The sequence below is a fragment of the Alligator mississippiensis genome, chromosome 5 (assembly GCF_030867095.1).
Source record: "Alligator mississippiensis isolate rAllMis1 chromosome 5, rAllMis1, whole genome shotgun sequence".
NCBI lineage: Eukaryota > Metazoa > Chordata > Crocodylia > Alligatoridae > Alligator > Alligator mississippiensis.
In genome coordinates, this window is record NC_081828.1 from 51734721 (window position 1) to 51756132 (window position 21412).

Sequence of the window (21412 nt, forward strand, 5' to 3'; positions counted from 1 at the left end):
TGAAGCTTTGCTTCTAGCCTGACCTGCACAGATGGAGCTGGAGCCAGAGCTATCATTTCTTCCTCCAGTGCTGCCACTGTTGTTTCTCCCTGATGTGCAGGCATTGATCCCTCTGCTCAAACACCACAGACACCACCCAGCAGTGGGCTGGATAAAATGTCTCTTGTGTGCTGAATTCAGACTTTGGGCTGTTAGTTGTCGACCCCTATTCTATAGCATTGATCAATTTTATATTCTTTTTTTTGTGTCTCCTTTCTAGGATAAATAGTCCCAATCTTTTCAGGTTGATATGAAATTATTTCCATGTTCCTGGTCACACTTTTGATGTCTTCGTTTTACACCCCTTTAATTCTGCTATAGCCTCTCTTGTGATGGAGTGACTAGAATAATATTCATCTTTATTGATTATGTTGTTGATTGTATAATTGTTATGTCTTAATTTTGGTAGCAAAAATAAGCAATATAATATATCCTTTAAAAAATGATTGTTTCTTGGTGAAACAGCAGTAGTAGTAGCCTCCAGGAGAGTCCTTCAGTTCCATCTTCCAAGGAGAATGAAAAGAAAGAGAAGAAACCCTCCCGGCGTGAAAAGATGACCAGCTCCATTGAAGATCATGCTCCAACTGTTGTGGATGATTCCTTGCGGAGTGATAGTATTCCATCACTACCAGATGAGAAAGGTTTAGGTACATTTTTAATTCTTGATAAAGCTGGAAGTAGTTATGTGTAGAAGGGAGATATTGCCCAAGTTTTTAGTGTTTGAAATGAATGAAAGGGGAACATGGATAAAAACTGATGAGCCCCTGAGTTAAAATAGTGGTAGGGGAAAAAGGAATTTCATGATGGAAAGAGAACATTTATAACTCTCAAGTTAGAGAAAGGGTGATTGACTTCTTAGGTTCTAATTTCTTTTCTGACTATTGTGGGGTGTTCATTTAATGTTAAAGCAGCATACATGCTGTGTGTGTGCAGGCTGAAGGCCAAATGTTAAGCTAAAATGGCATTTGTACCTTAAACTTTGGAATGGTATGAGAGAATCTCAGCTTGGAGTCTTTTTTAGCCAAGTAATACTATTTGTAACAACTCACTCTAATACTATGCTTCATTTATGTCCTGTCAAAAAAAGATAACACAATTTATTAAATTTTTACTTTAGGATATTAAGTACAGGTCAAACTAGTGTTGTTCTTTTGCCCATCCTTTTTACCCAGTTTTAGCAGTCATTCTTTGTGGTTGCATTTAAGACCCTTATTTGGCAGAACAAGTCAATATGAATCTCTCTGATATTTCATACTTTTGGGAGGCAAAATCCATTTCAACCTCCCTTTGAGAGAGTCTTTGTTATGCACACCTAATGATAAAACCTTTTTTTCCAATTTCTTACTCAGATTCAGCTTCCATTGCAACAGAGTATTCCCTGAAATTTGATGAGTCCATGACAGAAGATGAGATTGAGGAAAAATCTTTCAGATCTTTACTGCCTTCTGAGAGCCATCGCAGGATCAACATGGAGAAGAAGCGAGGTCATCGGGATGATTCTGATGAGGAGGTTTCCCCAGAAAAGACAGCCCTGTCATCTATCAAGGTATATCAAATAAAGAGACTATAAAACTGCAAGAAGTGTTGCAAAAGTTGATACATTCCCCCCCTCCACTCCTTGTGTTTTAAAAGCAGGGAAGAGCACCAACTGAACTGATAATTGTTTTGCCTTTCTGCTCCTAAATGGTTATTTTAGGCCTTGCCGGAGCATCGATTGGTGCAGCCATTAATTAGTACATATAGAAGTCCATACAGAGGCCTGTTAGCATCATGACCCAAAGTAGCATCTTAGTAACAGTTTGAGCCATAGACCTCAGTGACTAGAAAACAAACTATACATGACCTGTATGGGAAAGTTAGGAGTATTAGTTTCTAGGAACCTCAGAATGCCAACGGATGAAAAACAGGGCATAAGTTAGGTACAAAACACTAAAATAAATCTCCAAGTGTCCTGGTAAACAGGTTCCCCTATCTGGTAGGAAGGCCACAATATCTGGTAAAAATTGGATGTGAATTTATATAATTTTAAAAAGTTTAGTGATTTGTGGAACTAGGAAGTGCATGTGGAAACATAAGTTGCTTTGATTGATGGCTAAAGGGAGGCCTTGGAACCCTGAATACTTTGTACTGTGGTAGGGACTATATTTTATACCAGTGCCCTGCCTCACAAATAAATCTTGCTGGCATTGTGCCAGATGTATTGCTTGTGAACAGTAAACCCATAGGAGTCTTTTTACTAAGAACTGGAGCTTGTGGTCTCTCTTTTACAAGTACGAGGTTGGTAGTAGTTACCCTGCCAGGCCCCATCCCCTGCCTGGTCTCCCAGCGCGCCCCCCCCCGCCCCATGGCTGCCCCACCCGAGCTCTCGGTGCTTTAAAAAAAAAAAAAAGCCCCTACTTACCCAGTGCTGCCTGGTGGGGGGTTGATCCCTGCTGCCCCCTGACCCACCACCCCATCTCCTAGCCCACCCATGGCTGCCCTGCCTGCTCCAGCTCCAGCCCTTTAAGAAAAAAAAACAACAACCCCTGCCCTCCCCCCACAACTCACCAGCTCCTGCAGCAGCCTCAAGGCTTCTGGGGGCTTGTGCAGAGCCCCCCACACACAGCGTGGGACAGTGGGGGGTAGCGGGGATTGTCCCCCCGCCAGGCAGGAACTGATGAGTTTGGGCTTTTTTTGGTTTTGTTTTTAAGGGGCTGGCAGGGCAGCCATGGTGGGGGCTGGAACGGGGGAGGGGTCGGGGAGGCTCATGACAGAGCCCCTCATGCAGTTTGGAACAGTGAGGGGTAGCAGGGATGCCCCTCCACCTGCTGGGCAGCAGCCAGTGAACGGGGGGCTTTTTTTTCCTCAAAGTGCTGGGAGCTGGGGCAGCCATTGCTGGGGCTGGGAGAGTGGGTGGGGGATGGGGCCTTTGTGATTCGACTGATTTGGCAGCAGCCAAATCTCTGAATCGGATTCGGCCGAATTGATTCAGGACAGTGATTTGAATCACGGTCCCCCAGAACCAAAGTGAATACTAGCCGCTTCGCACAGGCTTAATAGCTAATTGTAGGGGACTTCATAGATCATATTGTATATAAAGTGACTAGAGAGAATGAAGCCTTCCCTCTTGCATGTAATTAATTGTATATATTTCATTTTTTTGGGGTTTTTTCCCTTTAAAAAAGCCTCAGTAATTACATATAATAACACTATAATACATATTATTCATATTCCAGTTGTGCACTTGAAAGTGAAAAAGTAGTCATTACTAATGCAACCTTAATTCTCCACCTCTTGTACCTATTAAGTATATGTGTTTTTAAGTATATGTTTATTTACATATTGTAATGTGTATGGGAGGGATATGGATACAGAATTAAAGTTGTGGAGACAACTGTTAAGCTGGCATTTCTGAACTTTTGAATATTTGAATGCAACCTAAAGATCATTCTTTGAACATAAGTATTTTTACTTCATTGGTTAATTATTTCAGCAAACATGTATATATTACAGACATTATCTATTAATTAGAAATAGGCCAGTGTCTCTTCCCCTGTCATGATTATCCCACAAACAAAACCTTTAATTTAGAGTAAATTATATCCCACCAATACAGTTACTAACAAGTCTTAGAGATCATCAGGGTCATGCTCTTCTTCTTTGTCCATTCCAGTTCTACTTTTCTATAATTCTCCCAGCAACATACTTGTAACTTCATGCATTATACTTGCATAAAAGTACTACTGTGCATAGTAGACTAGATGTTCATTTAGCTAAGAGAATTGTTTTACTTTGTTAAACAGAACATAAAATCCTTTAGCAAAAGGTAAAGATGAAATGCAACTCAACGGTGAAATAAGACCCCCGCCGGCCATTTGAAATATTTAAGCTGGATTTAACATAGTTCTTCTTGCTGGCCATTTGTCTACTTCTTTGTTGCATTGTTACCTTGTCTGCCACAAAGGGTGAAAAAAATGGAAAACAAAAACACTTAAAAATATTAGAATTCAAAGTCCCCACCCTAAATAAAATGGAATGTTTTCAAGTGGGTGTAAATAAGATTAACACATGAAAGAAATTTTATGTACTTTAATGTCAGACATTGGGTTTTTTCTACTGCTAAAGATATGTTGATGTCTGAGAAGTCTCACCTAATACTAAGTTTAAAGGAAAAAAGTCCTAAGAGAGGGTATTTTAAGAGAAATTTCGAGGAAGGTGGTGATAAAAAGGATTTCAGGTTTGATTAAATAATGGTGTTTGACAGTATGCTGCTAATGCACTTTTCGTGAGGATTAATTCATGAATTTCTCACTCCTTTCCAGGAGCTAAGTATGCCATTCTCAGGGGGTCAGGATAGTTTCTCTAAATTCACTATGGAGATGGTGCGACAGTACATGAAAGAAGAGGAAATGCGAGCAGCTCATCAGTCCTCACTGCTCCGCCTTCGAGAAAAAGCTTTGAAAGAGAAGACCAAGGCTGAACTGGCCTGGCTGGAACACCAGAAAAAGTAAGAGAACTCTAAATATATAGTTCTCCTGATAATTACTCCATTTTGTCAGTGCCTCCTTCTTTTCTCTCATTCTATTAAATGTTGGTTATAAATTACTCTTCTAACATAAACATCCATGTAAAATAATTCTGTTATCTTAGGCCCTCTCTACATGTTACACTTAAGGTGCGATTACCTTAAGCTGTGGCCCAGCTACACATTCAACCAATTAATAGCGTGATGAAACAAGCAATAAACTATAATATTATTCCACAAAAATGTGTAATAATAACTTTGTAGCTTTTTCTTATCACACCATTAATTGAATATGGGGGCCAGGTGCTCCCCTGTGGCTGGGACCCCATCAACTGAGGGGCTCCCAGCCCCAGGGGTGCACCATCTGATGCTGACCTTGTAGCTGAGAAGGCTGTCAGTGGTGGCAGTGTTGTCAGTTGCAGGGGTTTCAGCAGAGAGAGTGCAGTCCTTCTGCCACCCCCCCCCCCATCTCCTTGGCTGTGGGGCTCACAGCTGGGGCAGCACAGAGGAATGCTGCTGCCACTGTGAGCTCTGCACCTCACAAGACTCAGTGGCAACAGCATTCTCTGTGCTGCTGCCACTGAGTGGCAGCAACATTCTTTCCTCTCCCTCCACTGAGAACCCTACATTGATGTGGACTGCAGGGCCCACAACAGAGGCACCACAGGGAAACACTGCTGCTACTGTGAACCCCACATCTCATGAGGCTCACAGCATTGGCCATGTTCTCCCCACTGTGGACCCAGCTGCCAATGATGCTTGCAATGAGGCAGCATTCTTGGTGCTGCCCCCACTTTGAACTCTACAGCCCTTGTCAGCTGCAAGGTTTGCAGCTAGGGCAGTGCAAAGAACACTGCCCCTGCTGCAAGTCTTGCCAAGCCCCTTCAGCTCTGGGGTTCTTAGCTACAGGCACTGGTGCAGGGGGAGCCCAGGTTCATGATCCCAGTCTCCCCTTGTAGTGGTGATAAGGCACAATGGGATCTAATGTGTGATTCCACAGTCGCACCTCCTGCCATGCACATGTGGCATGACAGAAGGCACAATTGCGTGGATCACACATTAGATCCCATTGTATGTGTAGAGGGGAGGGGCCTTGAAAATTGTTCTGTTAGGCGAGTAAGTTCTGCAGTTTGTTAGGTATTGTTAGATGATGAGTATCTTGTCCAGACACTAAAATGTAAGATTAAAAATAGCAAAGAGCCCATGGAACTAAAAAGCTTTACTTCCTGAAACATTCTTCTGACTCTCAAGTGAAGAGTATGCTTCCTCTACAGAACTTCTGGCCTGAACATGAGACAATGTCTAGTACCATCCACATTGGCCCCCTTAATATTTTGTATTTTACAGAAACAAAATGAAGTTTAGGTCTTTAAGAACATAATGTTTCACCAAAGAGAAAGTTCATGATCAATTATTGACATGTAAAATGGAGCTACCCTCGTCTGAGTTAAGATTACATAATGGACAAGTACTGGTGTATTTGAAAATGAAAGAAATGGAGGCAATTTTTTCCCTCACTTTATTCCTTTTGCCAATTTTCTTTCAGACACTTGAGAGACAAAGGAGAGGATGACAAGATGCCTCCCATTCGAAAGAGACAGCGTGGCCTGCTGCTGAAGTTGCAACAGGAGCAGGTAATTCGTCCTCTGTTAAGAAAAAAATCCATTTTAATCCATTGTTTAATTACTGGACAATTTACACATTGAGCACTGAATTAGAGACTGTCCACTAGGCTCTTAAGAAGCTTGTTGCAACTCTCTGGGAGCATCTACATGTGCTATTAATGCACCTGCATAAACTCAGGTGCAGATTGTGCCAGAGTCAAGTGCTTCCTGGGTGCAGCATCTTCATGTGCACCCAGGACTGCAGCAATTTGAGCCAGGGTGGAGAAGCCCTTGCCTGGCAGGGGGCATGGGGGGAGTCAGCCCCAGGCTCCAGGTAGTGGAGGACCTGGCTGGGGCATGAAGGTCTTACAGTGCGGGGCTAGGTGGAAGGCAGCACCGCTCACTGTAACACCCTCATGCCCCAGCCAGGCACAGTCACTGTCTACAATTGCGTTTGAGTGCAAACACTTTGCTGTTGGATAGTACTTGTCCTGGACATTACTATCCTACAGAGGAGTTAATTAGTTTACTGCACCCTGTTATGGGCACGTGTGTAGACTGTGACACTTTACGGAAGAACTAGTTAGTCAACTCTTCAGTAAAGTGCACATGTAGATGCACCTGCTGGCATTAATTTGTGTGCCAGTAGTTTCTAGTCTTGATGCCTTTTTTCCAGCTGAGCCTTCTGTTACTGGTATGCAACCACTGGTGGAGTTGGAGGATAATAATCAAACTGAGAATAGCCAAGTAAAATTGATATAGCATAATGCATTAAAACTCATTATGTAGCCCAGCCATGATGGTAGGTTTAGAAATATTGCTTAGAAACATCTGTGATTTAAAATTCTTTTGCTGTATATTCCCTGTACTTAAAGGCAGAAATTAAACGTCTCCAGGAGGCCAACAAGGCAGCTAGGAAGGAGAGACAACTGATTCTGAAGCAACAGGAAGAGATAGAACGAATCTGCCAGACTACAGTGAAACTGCAGGAAAAACTGAAGTCTGCAGGGGAAAATAAACTGGTAAGCTGGTGTTAAAGAACTGTTGTCTTTCTATTTAGAACTGTTATGCCATTGATAATTGACTCCTTTGTTACATCAACAAAAAGCTACCAAGTTGAATATACAGTTGCAAATTTGCTCTTCTAAAACCTTACTTCATCTCTTGAGATTTTTCAGCAGCAGATGATGATCAGTTCTCAGAAGTGACTTTAGTGACTTTTGTGTGTTAGAGACACCTTAAATGGTGTGATTTACAGAAAGGGCTGATTGCTTGCACTTTGAAAATAAAGTATCTCAAAGGAGTCCCACAGTGGACCTGAAAAATTTAGTTACTTTTAAAAACTGTTTCTTTTCATTTCTTTTCGTTTCTTTTGGGTTTTTTGGTCACTCTCTTGTTTAATCTGGAAAATCTAAAAGTTTTTTGCTAATCTTTAGAATACTTTATTTATTCTTGAAATTAAGCAGATTATAAGTATTTAGGAACATAAAATAGGGAGAAATCTTTGTCACAGACAAATACCAGCTACTGCTATTCTTGCATAAAAGACTGTACTGGAGAGTGAATATACCTGGTTACAGTACTGGATTTTTTATAATCACAACAACAAGGAGTTTTCAGTTTGTTTTACCATACAAAAAAGCATGAAAGTGTGGATGACAAGGTTCTTTGGATAAATCTGATATCTTTTACTTGACCAACTCAAATAGTTGGAAAATTTTTTTTGCAAGCTTTTGGGTACAAATACTCTTCATCAGGCTGAGGAAATGTCTGTAGTTGGTTTGTGCTCTTCCTGGATGGACTAGTAAAGAAGCCAGAGGCGGCCAGTACGCATGAAAGAAAGCCAGTCAGTGAAAATGTAAAATGAGGCAGTCAGTGGGTGAGACACAGGTGGCGGGTTGGGGGGAGGGAACTAATATAGCTGGTAAATAGTAGAGAGGTTACCTGGGGAGTCAGATGTTAGGCAAGTTATAATAAATCCAATGTCTGTATTTAATCCATGATTTTTTGTATCCAGTAGGTCAATGAAGTGAAGTTCATAGGCTCGTCTGTGAAAGGTGTTTTGTAAATTCCCTTTGAGCATTAGAATTGAGAGATTGGAGAGAGAGTAGTTTTCTTGTTAGGAATGTGCCTGCACAGGTGATTGGGTATTCTTATCTGATAGATTTTTGGTGTGCATTCATTCTGGTGCACAGTTGTTGTTTCATTTCTCCTACATAGTTTCTATTAGGGCATTTGGTACACTGGATGAGATGTAGTACATTTCTGGAGGTGTAGATATAAAGATCCAGGAATGGTGATGGTTCTGTTGTGGGGGTGTAGTTATTGTGGGGGTAGTGGAGATATGTTGGCTGGTTTAACATTTCTTGTCATGACATGATTTGGATCCATTCAGTGTGTTTTGGGCCATACAATTTTCCATTTAGGTTCCAGGGAGGGATGATGCATCATAACCAGTGGTGTGCTATTCATGGCGGGGGTTTCCTTCTGTACTGCAGCAGTTCTTCATGTGGTACCTGGGTGGCTCTTTCAAAAGCGTGATCTCTCTCTCTGGAAGAGTGTCCTTGTTGAGTGAAAACCTTTTTGAGATTTGTGAGGTGATGATCATGAGTGTTCTCAGTGCAAATGCAGTGGTATTGGAGGGCTTGGCTGTATAGTACAGCTTTCTTGGTGTGTTTAGGATGATTGATGGTTCTGTGGAGATGCGTATGTTGATCTGTGGGTTTCTTGTATGTGGTGGTCTGTATTTTACCATTCTCGACGGTGATCATTGCATCTAAAAAGGAAATGTTGGTGCTGAAGTATTCAGGAGAGAGTCTGATGGAGGGGCGATGATTGTTGAATTTCTGAGGAAATCAATCAGATTGCAGGTTTTCAGTCCAAATGATGAGCATGTCATTGATATATCTTAAGTATAGCAATGGTTTGTTGGCTTAGTCCTTGAGGACATCTTCTTCCAGGTGGCTCATAAAAAGGTTGGCATATTGTGGGGCCATTTTGGTGCATATAACTGTGCTTGTGCTCTGGAGGAAGTGTTGGTTATTGAAAGTGAAGTTTGTTGTGTGTAAGGATGAAGTATACAAGTTCAGTAATATCTTTGGATCTGTACTCAGTTGTAATCTTGCTCTTGCAGATATGTAAGGCAGGCTTGGATGCTATCCTGGTGTGGGATGTTGGTATATAAGCTGGTAATATGCTAACCTTTTTATGAGCCACCAGAATGAACGCACACTGGAAGTCTATCAAAGACAAGAATACCCAGTTAACTGTGCGGGCACGTTTCTCACAAGAAAACCACTCTCTCCAGTCTCTCAGTTCTAATCCTCAAAGAGAATTTACAAAACACCTTTTACAGACAAGCCTATGATCTTCACTTCATCAACCTACTGAATACAAAAAATCATGGACTAAATATAGACATTGAATTTATGACACATTATAACCTACCTAATATCTATCTCCCCAGATAATCTCTCTACTATTTACCAGCTACATTCATGTCTGTCCACTGTCCTGTCACCCCTCTCCACCGCCACCTGTCTCACTCATTGACTGCCTCATTTTACATCTTCATTGACTGGCTTTCTTGCATGCATACTGGCCTCTGGCTTCTTTACCACTCCATCCAGGAAGAGCACAGACCAACTGCAGATGTTCCCTCTGTTGGCTACAAATGTCCAACTCGGGATCCTTAAAATTCTGGCTTATTAGGCGGATTGAAACACTGTAATGAAGTTAAATCGTAAACCTTGGGGCTGGTCCACACACGCACACACACACACACACACACACACACACACACACACTAGCAAGCTGCAAGAGTCAGGTATACCTATCCCACAGGCACTGGAGTCTGCCGTCGAGGCTTCTTTCAGCGTGGTGTTATCTTCCAGAAGGGTGTCGCTGGCTGGTCCTTCTGGCTGGACAGGTTGGGTGCTGGTCAAGTTGGAGATCAAGAAGGTGCCACTGAGGGTCACTTTTCACTGCTTTTTATCTGTCCTTGGCAGACTTTGGTGACTACCCAGTTTTCAGGTTTGCCCAATCCAGGGGTCATTGGCCCTCGTGGGACTTCCCCCCTCGGTGGCTACTGGATGGCATCTGTCAGCCCCTGGGGTCGTCCACATGTACGTGCAGGTTTGGGAGTCCATTGATTAATTTTGAATAGGGCTCTGGGAGCGGTAGATTTGGAGATATTCATCCCAAAAGTTGGTCCCCGGCGTTGATTAACCCAGGCCAGGGCTTCTAGCCCTTGATCAGTGACATTTAGAGATGTCCCGGTTGCTACATTGTCTTCTATTGATTTCTTCTGTTGGTTGATCTGCAGTTTCCTTAGGTGTTAATTACTGTCTGCTACTGTGTTACACATTCAATCACTGATTCACTCCCTCTTTCAGGGGCCAGCCTGATACAGGGAAGCGGCAGTTTGACTCCTGCCCTTGTTAACATTGTTACTAAACATGTTCACAGTTGAAAGTTGAAAGGTGAGGAGTATAAAATATAAGCTACAAATGCCATGGCGCACAAATAGATAAAAATACCAAAATACAAGGGGAGATATAAAATGCACACACACAAATTTTAAAACACAGTTCCTTATCTTAAAGTGAAAGAAAGAGGAAGGAAGAAAAGGTAGAAGAGGAAAAACATATCCAAGGAGGGGAGAGCAACTGCAGGCAAGAGGAAAAGGGGGCTTTCTGCTACATCTCAGCCTGATGAAGGGTAATTGTACCCCAAAGCTTGCAAAGAAGAACTTTTCCAACTATTTGAGTTGGTCTAATAAAAGATATTGGACAGCCCTGAAAGTCTGGATTGCATTTGTATTGGTTGTGAAGAAAAAATAGAAGAAATGGTCAGAAAGGAAAGCAAACAACCTATGCTTCAACTTACGTTAATGAGACAACCTTCTTAGAAGTTGAGGGAATTAAAATGTAGAATCAAGATTCAATAGAAAGGGACTGGAAGAGAACAAAATTGAGTAACAGAAAAGGCCTGTGGCAGAGGTAGAATCTTAGTACCTTGAAACAGTTTACTCTTATTGCTTACTACTTTCTCCAGGTAGGAAGTTGAGACTACAAGTATGAAAATTCAAGGAGATGGAACGTTATATTTTAACTAGCCAATTGCCGATCAGGAATGACAGGGGGGCAGGCAGGGACAGAGCACCGCTACCCACCACCCCATGCCACCGCCACCACCCAGGAGCTGGGGGGGAGGTTGCCCTGCTGTCCCCTCCATCCCCCTTGGCCGGCACCCCGTGCTGCTACCTCCTCCAGGGAGCAGGACCTGGGGAGGTGGGGGCAGAGGCCAGCAGTGCTGGCCTTGACCCCTACTCCATCCCCACTGTCATGGTGGTACACCGCCGCCACCTGTCTGGAACGCCCTTGGAACGCTTAGATTAGTTGTTTCAGTCAGCATTACGATCAGCTGCCGAGACAACCAATCAGTGCAAACAAAGCATTGCGCAGAGACGGACAGAGTAATGCTTTTATTATATTAGAATAATATAGAAAAGACCAATTCAGTATTTGGGACAACAGTTTGGACCCTTGTTGTTAATGGTATCATCAGTGGAGAACTTTAGTGTCTAGCAGCACTTTAACTAAAGAGGTCATTGTCAGAATTCTTTAAAATAGGTGTAAGGAAGCTACTGAGGTTATTTAATATGAGGAACCAGTAACTGAAGCTTCTGGAGCACCACTACTATATTTACACACAGAGCTATCCCTAGGGTACCGTGAATCTGGGCGACTGCCCCAGACCCCGTGCTTTTGTGGGGCCCTGTGGAGTTGGGTAGAGCAGCCATGGCCCCTCCCATGGGGCCTGCCTAGAGTTGGCAGCTCAGCCCCATGCCGCAGAAGAACCACAGAGGAACACCCCCCCCTTGTGTGGGTACAATGGCCCTGCACAGTGTTAGGGGGGCCCCACACAGGCTGATTTGCCCCAGGCCCCCAACCCCCTTAGAGGTCGGCTCCATTTACTCGCATGCCACATGCACTCTTTTCCCAAAACTTAGCCTTCCAAAATTGGGGTACATATCTTAAGCAGAAAAGCTGATTTTCTAGCAGGCAAATGCAGGGAGCAGATCTGGGGAGGAGGGTCCAGTGGTGCAGTTACACCCCTCTTTGATTCCTGTTCCAGAGTTTAAATCTAACTGCCTAACAGCAGCTGTGGCATGTTTATTTAGGTAGCACTGGGGGAGTCAGTTGACTGCATGGCTCATTGTAATCTAGCTGATTGCTGCTAATTGCTTTTCACTCACACTTGTTAACAACCTTCTCTTTTTTTAATGGTTTTCTTGTCCCACTAATCATGATATTGTTTGTACAGCTATTTTGCTGTCTATTGGCTTCTCTTTGTTTTTACACTCCCATTTAACAGCGCTTTCAGACTGTTTGCAGCTTTTTTTCAAAATTCTGGATCTGCCCATGGAGTCTAGGCTTCAGCAGCAGTTACAGTTTCAGCTTTTAGCTGAGCAGCCAAGAAGCTGATGACCAGTTCAGCTATGAATGAGTTAAACCTGTAACTTTTGCCTGACTAGGAAAGGTAGGGAGAGACAGACAGATTAGGTTCTGTCCCTACTGTATGTGGCCGTAACTCGAAAAATTATCCTTTTTTCCTTCATTCTATTTTTTTTACCAAAATCAAGGTCTCTCTCATGTTGTGGTATGTAGTAGACAGAAAAATACTGTAGATTGATGTTCTGTATCTGGCAATTAAGGAATAAATGAATTCAGTGAAACAATTAAAAGGATTGAACAAGTACATTGAATTTTGTCTTTCATTTATTTGTTCACTTTAATTAATTGGTGTTGCCTGTGGGTTTACTCTCTAGATTGTGTTTGAATTATAGTAATTTCAGAATAAACTTTAAGCTACTGGAATCCAAGGATCAAACTTGGATATAGCAGGGTAGTAACAATTGACTATTTAAAGCCAAATTTCCCTGGAAGTTGGGAGAAGGAGGAAAGTTGATCAGTATTCAAAGTTATTTTCTTGATCTTTTTTTCAAATTATCACCCAAGGCCTGGACAACTGTTCTTAATTTTTATTTAATGCTTGTATTGCAGGAGTTGCACAGTGAAGACGACATAAAGCAGAGCAATGCTTCCAGCCCACTTCCAACCGACACAGAAACCCGTAGCCCTTCCCCTATCTCCATCTCCAGTAGCGAGACTAGTAGTATTATGCAGAAGCTCAAGAAAATGCGCAGCCGAATGGATGAAAAGTAACTATTTCTTGTTTGTTTGTTTGTTTGTTTGTTTGTTTGTTTGTTTGTAGTAGTTTATTAAAACCAGTAGGAGTAGATAAATTGTTGTCTGGCATTAAAAGCAGTCGATGACACTGCTCAGTTTGTTTCCCCTTTAATCACAGTTACACTTAATTTTAAATGACCATGACATCGTTTCATTTGAGGAGCTGATATGAAATTCATTCTAAAAGCATGCTTAAAGAAAGAGCCTGCTGTATTTCAATTCAGTCAGGTCTCTTATAAGACCACTGAGGCACAGTGTCTGTATCCTTTCTGTGCCTCACCCTTCCTTTAAAAGAATTTTTTTAGCAATGGTGCTTTTCTGAACAATAAGCAGGTCACCACTGTTAATAGCTTTTATATAAAATTGATTGTTAACTGGTTAGGGCAGTTAAACTTTTCCAAAGAATGCACCTTTTATCCTAATTTTTCTTCTGTTTCTGTCATCATCCCAGAATGATAGGAGAAAAAGTAAAAAATAAAAATAAAAAAATTGCATGTTCTGCAAAAAGATGCTTATGATTGATCAGGGTGCTGGCCATTTGAAATTCCACTGGTAGAATATCCCCTTCAGTGTTAAGTGTTCAGATACCATGGGGATGAGAGCTCTGGCAGTATAGCGAGGGAGGTCTGTATAAGTACCCAGCGCAGTAGGAGAAAGCTTGATACATGGCCATTTTAATTACACAGACTTTATCTGCTATAGTCTAAGTCAGACAAAAACCAGTTGTGATCCTTTGAGTTCCCTGTGTTCCCTGTTTAGTTTTCTTTTTGAAAATACAAATGCCATTTAGAGCTCTGGAGCCACTGTGACTTCAAAACAATAAGAAAACATTTTCTGTACATCTGAAACCAATCATGCTACTTTTATTCAGATCACATGAATAAAAGTAGATTCCTGTTATAATTTTTTTCTAACATTGTTTGATCCCTTAAAAATGGGAGAGCCCTTGTTTATAGACAAAGCTGTGTTTCAGAGTTTTCAAAAAGCAAATAATTTTTTGCCGGATCCTACTTTCTCACCAAAATAAGAAGAGGTCTTTGTTAACCATGAAGAGTTAATCAACGAATTAGATCAAATATCAAAAACATGGCAGATGCCATAATTCAGAATTGATGGTATAAACTTTTCAAACATAGTAGAGCAGTCACTTTCTCTTGTCACTTGCTCTAAGGAATAAGAAATAGAAATTGGTGTTGCATATATGTGTGTGGTCTAATGTGTGTGTTCCACGTTCATTACTTTTTTTCTTTTTCCTTCAGTTGTATGTATTTGGTAAATGTTCATTTAAGGGGAGAGGAGGTGGGACTTTGTTTAAACATGAAAAGATCCCTAGAACAGTGGTTCTCAACTTATTGGATCCTGTAACCTAATTTAGAACTGATCTGTGTGATCAGAAGCTGGAAGTAGCATACGAAAGCTGTCATAGCCCATTGCTATTTTGGTGCAAAGCAGTACTGTGCACAAGTGCCCAAACCTAGCACTGTGCTATGCTGCCTCCTAAACCAGAATGAGGAAGGTTGAATTAGAACATCACTGAACCTTGTCTAATTTGCTGCGCCTCTTAGAGATCAGTAAGTTGGTATACTGCTTCTTGTTCAGAAGGTAAAACTCAGCATAGTGGCTTATAATGCTGCCTGGTGCTGTGTTGGCATGCAGTGTTGTGAATCAGCTGACCCTTCTAGCTTCATAGCCATCCTGATGGCCTACTGATGGACTGCAGTCTTCGTCTTCTGGTTGAAAACCACTGCTCTGAAAGGTTATCTTTTGTCAAGCTGATTATTTTTTCATACTTGATGTTTTAATAGATGGCCCTGAAATTGGATGCTTAGTCATTAAAAAAAATAGAAGAGCAGTGTAGACTTCAGTGGCTTTATTTTGTAGGACATGCACTTAGGACATCAAAAAGGAAGTAATCCGATTTTAAAAAGTCCAGCAGGGTGACAAAAAATGACGAAGTCTGCAAAACACAATTAAATCTGAAATAACTAGCACTATGTATTCTAGAGAAGAGAAAACTGAGATGGGGGGATTTGATAAGTCTTCAGATATCTGAAGGGCATTATAAAGGGGGTGGAGATGGTCTTTTCTCTGTGGTTGCAAGGGACTAGGACTAGGAGCAATGGCCTCAAACTGCAGCAGAAGAAATTTACTTTGGAACTGAAGAAGAACTTTCTGACTATGAGGGTGGTTGAGCGTTGGAGTAGGATGCCTGGAGAAGTAGGATCTCCATCCTGGAAAATTTTTAATAGGTTAGACAGACACTTGCCTGGGATGGTTTAGTGGGGGATAACCCTGTCTTGAGCAGGGGGCTGGATTAGATGACCTCGTTATGTCCCTTCCAGCCCTACTTTCCCATGATCCTATGGCAAGAATTATGTTAAAACACAGTAGGACAAGACATTTTTGACAGATTCTTGAGAGGAGCAGAAAAAGAGAGTAAGCCCTTAAGAAAGTACCGGTACTGAATTTGTCTATACTGCGTGAGATATAGTGTAGTAAAGAAACTAAATAATAAGAATTAAATAAAAGCAAACTGGGGGAAGGAAGGTGGCTTTTAAAAAATCTGTTGTGCTTTGGACGGGATAAGAATACTGAACTTGCTGTACCCTATAGCAAGGGAAGAGATCCTTTGTCTTCTTGGAGCTGAAGTAGCAGCTTCAGTACCTGTCTTCTAACAAGAAAAGAGAAGAGTTGTCTTATTCCATGAATCCTTGTAGTATGCATGTGAACAGGAGCATGCTCTGTCAAAGAGAATTAACCCTCTCCCCTTTCCTCCAATCCCCTGTGGCTTTAACAATAACAATCAATGCATTAAGGACATAAAGGAACTGACATTATTCTGTTGTTGCTTTACATAAATAGGTTTCTTACCTTGCATTGTAATTAATAATGAGCTATGTGTAGCAAGTCATTTTCTTATGAATAACTGACACCAACATTTCATTAGGAGACTGATTTCAAACCATTATCAGACAAGAATTTAGTAAGATGGATCCTACCTTGCAGCATAGTACTTTTAATAAATCAGACGGCGCTCAACCAGAGAAATGTGAAATCAAGCTTGTGTTTAACTGAGAAGGCAAAATAACAATGCTTGCAGTATAACTAGAAAAAACATGAACTAGTGAACATGTCAGACTTTTTCTGAAATCATTTCGCTGTTTGTTAACCAAGTGATGATAATCTTTAATTCACTGGCGTTTACCTTTTAGAGAAATGATCCGATGTAAATGTGAACCTATAAGTGAAAATGTCTTTAAGTGGGTCAGACTCATACAATTCTCCACATTGCAAAACCAATATATAATTTAGTTCTATTAATATTCTTTACTGTGTATTGGAATAGCAGCTGCTGAAGACCAGGGTATAAATGCATAGATAGAACTGCAAATAGAAGCTTGTACTTGGGCAATAGAACATATCCTAAGATTTAAGGAAAAATTAAGATAGTTAACAATAAGAAAAGCAGCATGAATTGATAAAAAATAATACTTCAGAGTTTATGCACAAGTCATTATGTTCTGTTACCTTTGAAGTAAAATGTACAGTTTTTTTTCTGTTTGATAGACTAGGTGATATAAAATCAGTGTAATGTTTAATGCATCTAAAAAAATATTTGCTAGATGCTCTCCTTCTCTCATTCTTTCTGTCTTTGCTATCTTGTTTTTAAACTCTTCCTCCTTATTTTGTAGACACTGCTCTCCTGTTCACTACTTCTTCTCTGTCTTTACGTCTCACCACTGGGCCTCTCTCAGTGTCTGTTTTCCCAACCTCCACCCCAAATTCCAGCTGTATATCTACAACCAATTGGTCAGGTAACGGTACCTTTCTCAGTGGTAGACTCTTTGATCGAGCATGCTCTGTTCAGTCCTAAATAGTCTGGAAACTCTTCATCAGGATAGAGTTTTGGCAGACTTTCCTCACTATTTCCAAGTGAATCTCATATTGCTAATTAGATATTCTGAATGGCAGACAGACAGCCTGTTCCATGTCCCTGTTATCTAGTTGTTACTGCAGAACAGAATTGTGAACTTTATCTAGGTCTTAGCTTAAAGTCTGTACACTTGGACTTCAGTTACAGTATGTGTGTATGGGGAGAACCCCAGGCTTAATCATCTTAACTGCACGCACAAGCTGTTCTTATGCCATGATTTTTCTTAAACTTTTGGAACTGACAGCTTAAAAATGCAACATTTAGCACCAGAAGCATAGTTAGCCTCTGAGAATGGTGATGTTGTTTGTATGCTTTTTCTCCAAAACTTCCTCTCCAATATAAACTAGAGGTTTTATTGGATAATTTTCTATAGAGATTCCCATTTATGAAGATGTGTGTGCGCGCCATTGGTGTTGCAATTGGAACCCTCTAGAATGTACCAAATATTGAGGTTGTATGTACATTCCCTGTGGTTCTGACCACTCAGCCTCAAAAGTTATAAAAGGGAATTGAACTTCAACTAGTCCTCTATTTCCTCCTGCCACCATAGGTTGAAGGGCTGAGTTGTTGTTCTTTTACACTGGTTTCGACAACCTCTATAGCTTTGTTAAAAGTTTTGTGTAGCTATTAGTTTAGTTAGTTTTTCACGCCATTCTGTGCTTCTATGGGTTGATTCCTTGGGCATCTGATTTTGTTTAGTTCATTGAATCATGGAAAATGTAGATGTTGTCTCGTTCATTCCTTCCACCCCCAGCCCCCCGTCAGGATCAGTTGTACATGGAGAATATATTTTCTTGGTCCTGATATTTTGATGCAGTTTACTTCACTGTCAGGCCTTTCAAGATGGCTGAGCTTGAGGAGAATCTAAGTTTTTAAATAGTGTGCATCATATGTGGGACGATTTTGTATTCAGACCAACATTCCATTCCTTTGAGTCCCACTCTCAGCAGTGATGCACAGCTTATGCAGATTATCCATTAAATTTCCCAAATTCAGAGTAGGAGTTCCAACTTTACTTGTTGAAGAGAAGGCTGTATGACAGGTGGGCAAAATATGGCCCTCAGGCCAGATCCAACCCACCAGGCTGTTCTATATGGCCCATGGGGCCCCCCCAAAAAAACAATTACTCCTGGCCCACAGCTGCCCCTCTGAAAGCCGGCAGGAAGTGGGCTTTCAGAGGTCATGCATCGTTGGACTGGGTGAGCTCTGTGCTTCCATCTTTGTGGGGCGCCTGACACTCCAGCTGGGAGCCCCATGTGGAGGCACTATGTGTGATGGAGCAGGACTGTGGGGAGGGGAGCTCCAGTCAGTGGGTGTGGGGTTTGTGGTGGGTGTGGGCCCTCCTGCCACATGCTTCCCACCCCACCATGGTGCATAGCCCCCATCACTGCTGGCAGCAGCAGGCAGTAGGCTCCGGCTGCATCCCAGGATCTGCACATGGCGGCATGGAGCCCGCTCATCCTGGGCAGCTGGTGCACACCATCCAGCCAGGTCAGGCTGGCTCCATGCCAGCATGTAGGGCTACCGGCATTGCAAGTGGGAGCCGTGTGCCATCAGACTGGGCTGGGCCAAGCTGGCTCTGTGCCTCTACGTGGGGCTTCCAGCGCTCCAGCGGGCAGCTGCACATGGAGGCATGGAGCCTGGTGTGATGGCACACGGACTGGGAGCTGTGGGGGGTTGCATGCCATCAGGCTGGATGGGCTCTGTGCCTTCATGTGTGGTTCCCCTCTGGAGTGCTGGAAGCCCCATGAGGGGACGCAGAGCCAGCCCAGCCAGATGGCACGTAGCTCCCACCTGCAGTGCTGGGGGTTGTGTGCAGCAGCCAGAGCCAGCCCATTCTGGCCTGAAGGCTCATGCCAGCTGGCCAAGCTGGGCTGGCTCTGTGCCAACACTGTGGCTCCTGGGATTCAGTTGGAGCCATGTGCCATGGGGGGGCTCTGCCTGCCACGGGCCATAAGTGTCCCAAGGACCTGCTGCTTGCTGCTGCCCATGGCAGGGGCTGTGCACCATGGGGGAGTGGGGGAGGCATGTGGCGGCGGGGCACCCACACCCAACAACACACAATCCCCCTCCCACAGACCCCCCCCAAAAAAGTCGTTAAGCGATCCTCCAGCTGAAATAATTGCCTACCCCTACTGTATGACTTTTTGTCCTAGTTGAAATACTTAGCAAAGTTCTGTTGTCTGAAGGTGCCTAGAAGTTGAGCTTTTGAGAAATTTTGCTTTTAAAATAGCTTTGAAGACAGGAGTTCTGATTGGACTCAAAGCTCATCTCTTTTCTTGATGTAAGGAAGAAGAGGATGTACATGACAGCTCCCTTTAGGCTTATGTAGATTTTCTTAAAACAAGTTATAGAAGCTTTGCTGTGGGTAAAGATGATTCAGCTTTCATGTTTAATCCTTGACTGCTTTGGGCAATGCTGTTTCTTTATTATGTGGTCTCCAGCTTCTGGGTCTCATATCTTTATGTACATATCTAAAGAAGATGTATCTGCTTAGTTTTACCTCTGTCCAAAGAGATTTCTGGTCTCTGGAGGAAAAAAGGTAGAGAGTAGTCATTCAAGTAGCTGCTGCTTCTCTTCACCAAATGAGTCTGCTTCCATTGTCTACATCTCTGCCTTCCCACAAGACATTTCAGGAGCTCCTGAGCAGAATAACAGACGAATTATCTAGATCAGTTTTGGTAGTTCAAGGGAGATCTTTCAGTTGTTTACTATTATATTACTCCTGAAGTTATCTCTTCTGTATATATAACTCCTGTCCTACTCTTTCATTTCTACTCTTTCAGCTGAGAATTTCTGGTTGTCACCCACCTCTGCGCCACAAGAATAGGGGCAGATTAGTCAGAGAATCTTTTATAAACTGTTAACCAATTGGCTGTCCCTTTTAGTAGGCCCTTTAAGCAATTGGCTCCAAGTTTGAAGACCTTGTATGTGAGGGAATGACCCTTGAATCTTTTTGCATGTCAGTTAATAACATGCTTTGGGCTATTCGCATATTCATTTCCTTTGTAACAGTAATAGCCTCTTAATCAGAGAAAATTTTCATTCAGTGCCATGAGACCCTAGTCTCCATGGTTCAGATGTTTAGCGACTTGCCTGTTTCTGGTGGGGGAGCAGTCCCTGGGCAGCCTGCTCCTCCATCTCTGTATTTGTCCCAGCACTTGCCACTTTGGCTTTGGTTGCGCTGCTTTTTTCCAGGATTATTTTTGCTACTGGGAAATCCCAGTAGCAAATTTTGCCTTGGCGTTGTAAATAAGCAACATCATGCACTTATTCCTGTGCAACTTGTGCTGTTTGTGGCATTGCAGGGAGGTTTGAATGGCCACAAACCACACATGCCTGCATGTCTGGATCCAGCATTAGTGACCAGACTTGCAGTGCAAAAAGTGAAATTCAGATCTTGCTATCTGACAATATGATTTGTTCCACAATTTTTTTTGTTTATCTATCCAAAACTTCATTTTAGAAAATAAATTAATTGATGCAAGCTTTTCTATAAGCCTCACATTGTTAGAGGAAGCCTATGTTTGTACAATGTGAATATTAAGCAGGTCCTTACTTACTATTTAGAGTACTAAGATTCCATCTCCCAGATGTGTTGTGGTATTTGAAAATAAACCTGGGGTATGCTATGCTCAGTTTGTCTAAGGACAGGGACCAGAATGTGTATACAAATCCTATGACTACTTATGTCAAATACATTCTGGGTGCTTTCCAGCATTTCAGTTTTACAGTGTGCTTGGAAAAGTTGTCACCAGAAAAAATGAGGATGCTACCTGCAGTTTGATTCTTACTTTTGTTTAAGCTTTATAGTCTTAAATTAACAGCCAGATAATCTAACTAGTTGGGGTGGAGAGGGCAGTCACACACCCTTTATTCACCTGATCATACTCTTTTTTGAGAAGTATAATGTTACACAGTCTGTCAAGGGAAGGGATCTGAGCAGGCAGTGCTCAAATGAAGAAGTCACTTACCTTTCGCTGCTGTTCAAGTGGATTGCCAATATGGAACCATATTCACTTTCCTTATGATTGTTCATATAGTTTGAAAAAACTCTGTAGTTCTTTGACATTGAGGC

The 21412-nt window shown here is 42.1% G+C and overlaps 1 protein-coding gene across 6 annotated transcripts in view; it reads left to right on the top strand.

Annotated features, from left to right (window-relative positions):
* CEP350 (centrosomal protein 350) overlaps positions 1-21412 on the top strand; it is a 114858-nt gene that overhangs the window by 58892 nt on the left and 34554 nt on the right. For 4 of the 6 annotated variants that reach the window (XM_014596018.3, XM_014596019.3, XM_019500274.2 and 1 more), the window contains 6 exons: positions 505-686; positions 1389-1585; positions 4341-4525; positions 6090-6177; positions 7023-7169; positions 13215-13372. In XM_014596018.3, the coding sequence (XP_014451504.2) occupies positions 505-686; positions 1389-1585; positions 4341-4525; positions 6090-6177; positions 7023-7169; positions 13215-13372 (957 nt within the window). The remainder of the gene's footprint in view (positions 1-504; positions 687-1388; positions 1586-4340; positions 4526-6089; positions 6178-7022; positions 7170-13214; positions 13373-21412) is intronic. The other 2 variants (XM_019500273.2, XM_059728367.1) reach the window with 2 other exon arrangements.